This window comes from Quercus suber, unplaced genomic scaffold, assembly GCF_002906115.3.
Source record: "Quercus suber isolate HL8 unplaced genomic scaffold, Cork oak 2.0 scaffold_890, whole genome shotgun sequence".
NCBI classification, from domain to species: Eukaryota; Viridiplantae; Streptophyta; class Magnoliopsida; order Fagales; family Fagaceae; genus Quercus; species Quercus suber.
Window position 1 is genome coordinate 219620 of NW_027070316.1, and position 7922 is coordinate 227541.

Genomic DNA, 7922 nt, shown 5'->3' on the forward strand with positions numbered 1-7922 from the left:
AATGGGTCTAATATGAAAGGGAAAAAACAAGGGGTACAAAAAAGAATTCTTGATATAAATCCTAAAGCATTTTACACACCGTGCGGTTGTCATAATCTCAACCTTGTCCTATGTGATATGGCTAATTCTTGTCCTAAAGATATATCTTTTTTTTGGAGTAGTACAATGTATATACACACTATTTTCTTCTTCCACAAAGCGATGGAAAATTTTACAAGATAATGTGACAGGTTTAACTCTTAAGCCATTGTCACAAACACGTTGGGAAAGTCGAATTGAAAGTGTAAAAGCAATAAAATTTCAAGTTCTAGAAATAAGAGATGCTTTGTTACAATTGGCAAAAACAAGTGAAGATCCCAAAACAAAAAGTGAAGCTAATTGTTTAGCAACATATGAGATTGAAAGTTTTGAGTTTTTGCTAGCTATGACTATTTGATATGACATATTATTTGCTGTTAACACTGTTAGTAAAAATTTACAATCGAAAGACATGCAGATTGATGTTGCTATAGATCAATTAAAAGGTCTCATGTCTTTTTTTTAAAAATATAGAGAAGATGGATTTACATCTGCTATAAATTCATCTAAAGAAATTGCAACCAAAATGGAAATAGAGCCTATATTTCGTAAAAAACGTATAATTCGTAGAAAAAAACAATTTGATGAGAATGTCAATGATGAGACAACATAATCCACTGAAGAATGTTTTAGAATTAATTATTTTTTATATATAGTGGATCAAGCTATTTCTTCAATTAAAAGTAGGTTTGAACAATTTCAAATATATGAAAATATTTTTGGTTTTTTGTTTAATTTTGAAAAACTAAAATCACTAGATGATGATAGTTTGAAAAAAAAAATTGCCTTAATCTTGAATGTTTTCTCACACATGAAACTCATTGCGATATTGATGGTTTAGATTTATATTCAGAACAAAAAGTTTTAAAAGAAGTTTTGCAAATAAATGATAACTCTCCAATTAATGTACTAAATTATATAAATAGGTTAGAATCTTTTCCAAATGCATGTATTGCTCTCAGAATATTACTAACTATACCTATTACAGTTTCTTCCGCGGAAAGAAGTTTTTCAAAATTAAAATTAATAAAATCCTATTTAAGATCAACTACGTCACAAGAAAGATTAAGTGGATTAACTATATTATCAATTGAAAAAAAAATGTTGGCGGAACTTGAATGCAAAAATTTAATTAGTAATTTTGCTTCTCAAAAAGCAAGAAAAATAAATTTTAATTGGAAAAAATATATGAATTTATAATTAAATATAATAAAATGCCCCATTTAAAGCTTTCGCCTAGGGCTCCCAAATTCGTTGAGCCGGCCCTGACAGTGAGTCCTTGATGCCATGTGAAGCATTAAGAAGTCATTTAATCTCACATGGCTTGATACCAGAAGTTCATGTGTATCAAACATTAGTATTAAAAGGCTTTTTACGGCCCTTCCAGTCACATTCATGTTAAGGTACCCTTGCAATTTGTTTGGCAGGCATTTCTATGAAACTATAGCCCCTTTTTCATTTGGCAAGTAGAAACTATAGCCCCATGACATGACAACCAACAGCGAAGGGTCAAGTATATTTACAAGGTCCTATACTTTTATGTCATCATCAAACTGAAATGACATGGTTCTTGTGTACACCATGGTTGGCAAAGGAATTTTTAAAAAGAACATGGTTAACTTCACCAGCTCACAGTAGCTGAATTATCTAAAATCTGTCAGCTGTCACTACTACAGGTTGAGCTTCAAAATGCTTTCTGGCAAGATATGGACCCCTTCTAACAGCTTCCTGCAACTGCAATAGGAAACAGTATTGTCACCACCCAAAAAAACAACAGGACTTGGCAACCTTAACTGTTTCTTGCATTTTTAAAAGTAACTGGTTGGTTATTCTAGAACCCACCACTCCCCACCCCCCCCCCCAAAAAAAAAAAAAAAAAAAAAAACTAACCTTTGCCGCTAGTCCAGCGAGAGCAGGATCATTGAGGAGTTTACTTGAGGACACAAAAGCCTTGTGGATTGATTGGCAGCATTTATATCTTGCTTCCATGCCTGAAAATATACTCTTCATTTTATTACTGGAAAACATAGTTTGAACAAAGATTCTAAAATAAGAGTGATCCTTTTTGTTTTTCACCAGGACAGAACGAAACCAGAAATCAAATAACTGAGAATAGCTAAAGTTCAAGAAATGCATAAGGTGTAGAGGAACTTCAAATAATGAAAAAGAAATAAGACAATTGATTTAAGTATCTACGCACACACAAGTCAAGTAAATGACGGTTCTCATGGATTTCAATACTGAAATAGTTACAGACTATTGGTTTTACTTATAGTTCTTATAATTCCATATTTGAGCAAACCATTATAGAACAGCTTTTACTTTTTTCTTTTTTTCTTTTCCTTTAGCCTTAATAGTTGGAAAGCTAAAACATATGCAAGAAAAAACATAAAACATAAGAATCCTGGTAGAAGAGACAAAAGAATGAGGTACACCAAACAGAAAAGCCTGAAAAAACCAACAAAACATAACCATAGTACCATAACATAACTACCCTAAACAAGTCTAGGAATGCATAATTTGAAATTAAGATTCTTGGACTCCACTTTGGGTTCAAAACCCACAAGTGCATGTGTAACTTACTAATCAAATTTATATATATATATATATATTGATAAGTAAGATAAGTCTATATTAAAAATACTACTTTATGCAAGAAGAGCACAAAGAAGTCAAATAGTACAAGCAAGAAAAAGAAAAGAACAGAAAATTAGATACAAGAGAGAAGATAACTAATGAACAAAGGGAGGGAATCATTAGATGCGACTCCCCTAGCCCGAGATCAATCAAACAGATAACCACTAAAGAAGCAAGCAACTGATCTCCAAAACTATCCACATCCTCAAAAGTATGTCTTTTACACTCCCCCCATAGACACCATATCAAGCATAACAAAACTAAATTCCAAATGTTTGACTAGTGCTTCCCAACCAATTCCTCCAACCAAAAAGAACATTTGGTACCATTCTTGATAGGACCCAAGAAACTCCAAAGGATATAAAGACAAAACGCTACAACTAATGAGCATTCTTACAATAAAGCCGTAAATGATCTACTGTCTCTCCACAACAACAACGCATAACACACAAGTCAACAAAAGCAAAACCTTTTTTCCTCAAATTGTCACTAGTGAATAATCTTACCCCAAGCTGCAGTCCAAGCAAAAAATGAGATTCACCAATAAGCCTTAACCCAAATAGCTTTCCATCTCATGCAATCCCCAGTTGAGTTTTTTTTTTTTTTTTTAAATGTACTGTTACCATTAAGTTGGACTCTACTTCCATGTCCAGATGAATCCAGAACCACACATGGCCCCCCATGACTGTAGCACCACCATCAGAACATCTATCTGTTCAAGCTCTTCACTCTCTTGCAAACATCAAGCCTTCACAAAAAGCCAAGCAATCTGCTACAGTTGCAGCATCCCACAATGAAACATGAAATTTCTATGATCAAACCACCTCAGAATCTGAAGGTGAAAGAGTTCAAACCTCCTATCAAATTCCTTTGTCATCAAAGCCCAAACAAAAGCCATTACACAACCAAAAGTCAAATACACCCTCCACTTAACTGGTCCAGAAAATAGTCAAATTTTCAACCATTAATATTCATTCAAGAAAGGAAAAAGTTTAGCTACAAATCAATTTGGAGTAATCTCCCCCAAACTGCTAGATGGAAAATCCTCCTAATTAGACGAGTGTCCTGGTCATGTGCATCCCAAATGACTTTTTTAAAACAATTTATCACCATCGGACCCAATGCAACTTAACAACTTTTACTCTCCTCTCCCCTACTAAAAACCCCTTCTCTCCTCTGGCCTCAGCCCCCCAACCCATTCTCTCTCCTCCATTCCCAACCCTCCAATCTCTTCTCTCTGGCTAATTAAGATGATGCCAACTAACAGTTGGAGGAATCTCCTCCAAACTGGTTTGTAGTTAAACTTTGTCCTTCAAAAAATGGAGTCTCTTTCAATTAACCATGTCAGTTATCAATTTCAATAACTAGTTGAGATGTCAAAACAATTATATCTAACTCATATTTGTTATTGTTATTGTTAAGAAATAATTGATTGCAGCAGCATGCAAAGATAATGTTAATATAAACACACAATGTGATGATTTAAGAAAGATTATAAACAGAGGCAAGAAAATCGACCTATTTTTGTGGTTTCAGTACTTGCATCAGTCACTATATTTATAATCTCTTGTTTTGAGCAAATTTCCATCAGGAACCACAGCCGAGCCACCATACCAGTTATCACCCTATAACCCTGAAAATATTTATGTGCAAAAGATAACCTCATATTTCTTTGATAAAGGGTCACTAGCAAGTACAAACACCAAAACACAGTACTTCAATTAAGGGCTATCTCATTATTTTGTAAAAAGTTGTAACTTGATGTTGTTTACCTACTATCCTCATCCACAAATCCACAATATTAAAATAGATTGTGTCCAAAAAGGGAAAATACCATAGATCTAACAGAAAGAAGAAAACATTGAAATTCAACATCATGATTTCAATTGAAAGAACCTTCCCTTAAGTAGTACATAACTACAACCAGGCATATAAGCAGGTAAGATTGAATGACAGAAATAAAGTCAAATGATTTATGAAAAACAAGGTCAATTCATTTTTGTTTTGTAGCACTAATAGTTTATGGAATGGTACCTTGACACCTGAAGGGGTCAGTACAACTAATTACTTTGAAAGAAAACCTTTATTGTACATCAGCCCTGTAAAATTTCATATCTATAGCTACAGTAAGGGAAGAAAACCATAGCTCAAATGTATGAAATTCTCACCGCCAAACGAATCTCTGAATCCTGTTGAAGAACTGAAACCAAAAGGCCCTGCCAATAGAACCAACAAATTGGTAAGACTTGTGTACATTTTAAAAATCAGGCAAGTGATGAAAAGGAATCCAAATGACCATGTTCCCAAACAAAAATCTGAAGAAGTGCAATCAAAGTGAGTGCGTAAGGGGAAAAGTACAGTTGAATTCATGCAACAGGATTGAAACACAAACCTCAGGACCCTTAACTACAAAGGTTGACTGTGACAAGCTTTTACTCGGTATACTTCAATGGAAGTGTGAACTTTTTTTTTCCCTGACCATTCCCTCATAATTGAAGGAGGGATATCTAAGTGAATTTTTTTCCTTGACTTTTCCCTCATTATCGAAGGAATGATATCTGTTAGAATAATAGTCAAATGATTATAATCACACTCTCCTAAGATTTTAGGCTTCTGGCACAAATGAGAGTTTATCATGATATAAGAACAAGTGGTACTAAGTTCAAACCCTGTCTCCATTCTACCTTACATTTAAAGACTAAAATGCTTTCCTTGTTGAGCCCCACTTACTAAGGGAGATTTTGAGACCATCATAAGGGGAGTGTTAGAATAATAATTCAATGATTAAATTCATCGCTTCTAAAAATTTAAGCTTTTGGAACAAGTGCTAGTTTATCAATATCACCCAATGTTGTTCGAGTAAAAATTATATATATACACACACACCAATGATTGAAATGATATGAACAGAAGATATGAAAAGAATATTAAAAAGAAAATACTTACAGATGGTGTCAGCTTCGAACTCTTAGATGCTGTTATATACATTAAGCGTCGCAAGCTTTCTTCTGCATCTCCATTAAGTAAAATTTTATTTTCTGGTCTTGATTCTCCTGCTATGTTTCCAAGAGCATGCAGTGCAGCCTGTGTTTGCTATTTAAGAATATTTCAGAATTATAGAAGAAGCCTAGAATGTGACAAGTCAAGATTTGCTCAAAATTCTAAAAATAGGATTTCTTGTTACACAAGTCATAAGCATTTTAGGTCATAATGCTGGGGATAAATGTTATATCCTATTCTCCACTCTACAACCAAAATTCAATGAGATAATACAATTCTACATGTTAGATCTCAGTTTCTTTTTTTTTTTCTTTTTCATCTCTCTTCCCCATTTCTCTTTCTTTTCTTTGCCTTTCTGTTTTTGGTCTACCCTTTTTTTCAGATGGGTACCAGTTTATAATAAATTACAGGATTTTAAGCATGGATATAGCAAAAATCTTTTCTTTTTTTTTCTTTTTTTTTTATAAGTAATAAAGATGTAAATTCAAAAACCTGCCTCATGCAAAAAGGAAAAAGGCAAATCAAAGATTACAGAAGAGAATAGAAAAAACAAAGAAAATACTAATTACAAAGGAGATAACTAAAGAACATAGGGCTCTATCACCAGAGGTGAGTCCCCTAGCCCTAGACCAGTCAAAAAGGGAGCCACTGAAAGAAGCAAGCAGCTAGTCGTTGGAGATTTCCATGTCCTCAAACGTCTACCAATTTCGCTCTCTCCAAATACACCACATTAAGCACAACGGAACTAAATTCCAAATGCTAGAAGAGTGCTTTCCAAACCAATTCCTCCTACCAAAAAGAGTATCTACAACCGACCTTAGCAAGACCCATGAAATCCCAAAAGATCTAAAAACCAAACTCCACAACCAATAAGCCTTTCCACAATGAAATAGCAAATGATCCACCGTCTCCCTATTACAATGACACATAATACACTAGTCAACAAAATCAAATCTACACTGCAGATTGTCACCTGTAAGAATCTTATCCCAAACTGCAGTCCAAACAAAGAAAGAAATACGTCGAGGAGACTTAGGGGTTGTTTGGTTTTTTAGTTTCCATCACTCATAACTCTGTTTCCATCACCCATAACTCAAAAAATGGTGGGTCCCACAGCTGAATAGTGTGTTTGGATGTGTTTCCAGTTTTTGTTTCCATTACTCAATTCTCTAATTTTTTAGTGATGAGTTATGGAAACAGAAAACACATTTTAGGCGTTTCCAACTTATCAAAACTCAGTTTTCATTGTATTTTTGTAATTAAACACACATGGGTGGGACCCACAATCAAAGCAAAGTCACACCAGCGCGTCTTTTTATGGCTCTCTTCAACGGCTCTCTTCACACTTCACACACTTCACACTACCAGATCACAACTCCATTTTCATACCACCACAAGTTCGAGCTTGCCTCTGCCCTACCCTCACCTCCTCACGCACGCAGTCACTAATCAGAGCTTAGCCAACCCACGCCGCCCCAACCTTGAAAACACCCTTCTCACGCCGCTACACCGATCTTCCTCCCCGACCTCTTTCTCAACTTTTTCACCACTCCGAAGGTATTTTATACATCTGATTTGTTGGTAATAGGGTGGTATTTCACATGGTTTAGATCTATTTCAACCCATAAGGGGTGATTCATGGTTGGGTGTTTGTTTGCTTCTCTGTTTTTTTTTTTTTGTTTTTTTCCTTTTTTTGATGTTTGGGTTTTCATTTCTCCAGGTTGGGGGTTTTGAGAAGTTCTTGAGGGCTTCGTGCTTGTTGGGATGTGTGAGGCGTTTGGTGTTTTTGTTCTCCATCCGTCCTGAGTCCACCATTGGCACCATTAATGGTTTGTCTCATAAGAACAAGGAAAAACGAAAAACAATGGGTAAGCATAACAATAAGGAAAAACGAAAAACGGGGAAGTAGCACCGTTTTCTCAAAACCCAAATGCCAAAAACAACAAGGAAGTAGCACCGTTTTGGGTCGGAGGAGATCATCCGTGACAAATTAGGGAAATGGGTCTCGTGTCTTCACACTTTGTCAACACTGCTGGGTCACGATGGAGGAGATCGCGCCGCCGCTACACGTCGGAGGAGATAGATCATCCGTGATGGTGGAGATCAGCATCCGAGCTTCTTCTATTTTCGCTGGGTTCAGATTTGTGTTTTGGGAGAGTAGCTAGGTTCGGGTTTGCGTTTTGGGAGAGTAATAGGGCTGAAAGGGT

The 7922-nt window shown here is 35.4% G+C and overlaps 1 protein-coding gene across 1 annotated transcript; it reads right to left on the reverse strand.

Moving 5' to 3' along the window:
- Nucleotides 1-1406: 1406 nt before the first annotated feature.
- On the reverse strand, nucleotides 1407-5799 carry LOC112000311 (uncharacterized; the record flags this gene model as incomplete). Its single annotated transcript, XM_065768124.1, is given in 5 exon segments — nucleotides 1407-1812; nucleotides 1969-2069; nucleotides 4234-4348; nucleotides 4884-4931; nucleotides 5662-5799. Coding segments are annotated over 5 exon segments (489 nt in total), but the record flags the coding sequence as incomplete, so codon positions are not given.
- Nucleotides 5800-7922: the final 2123 nt, after the last annotated feature.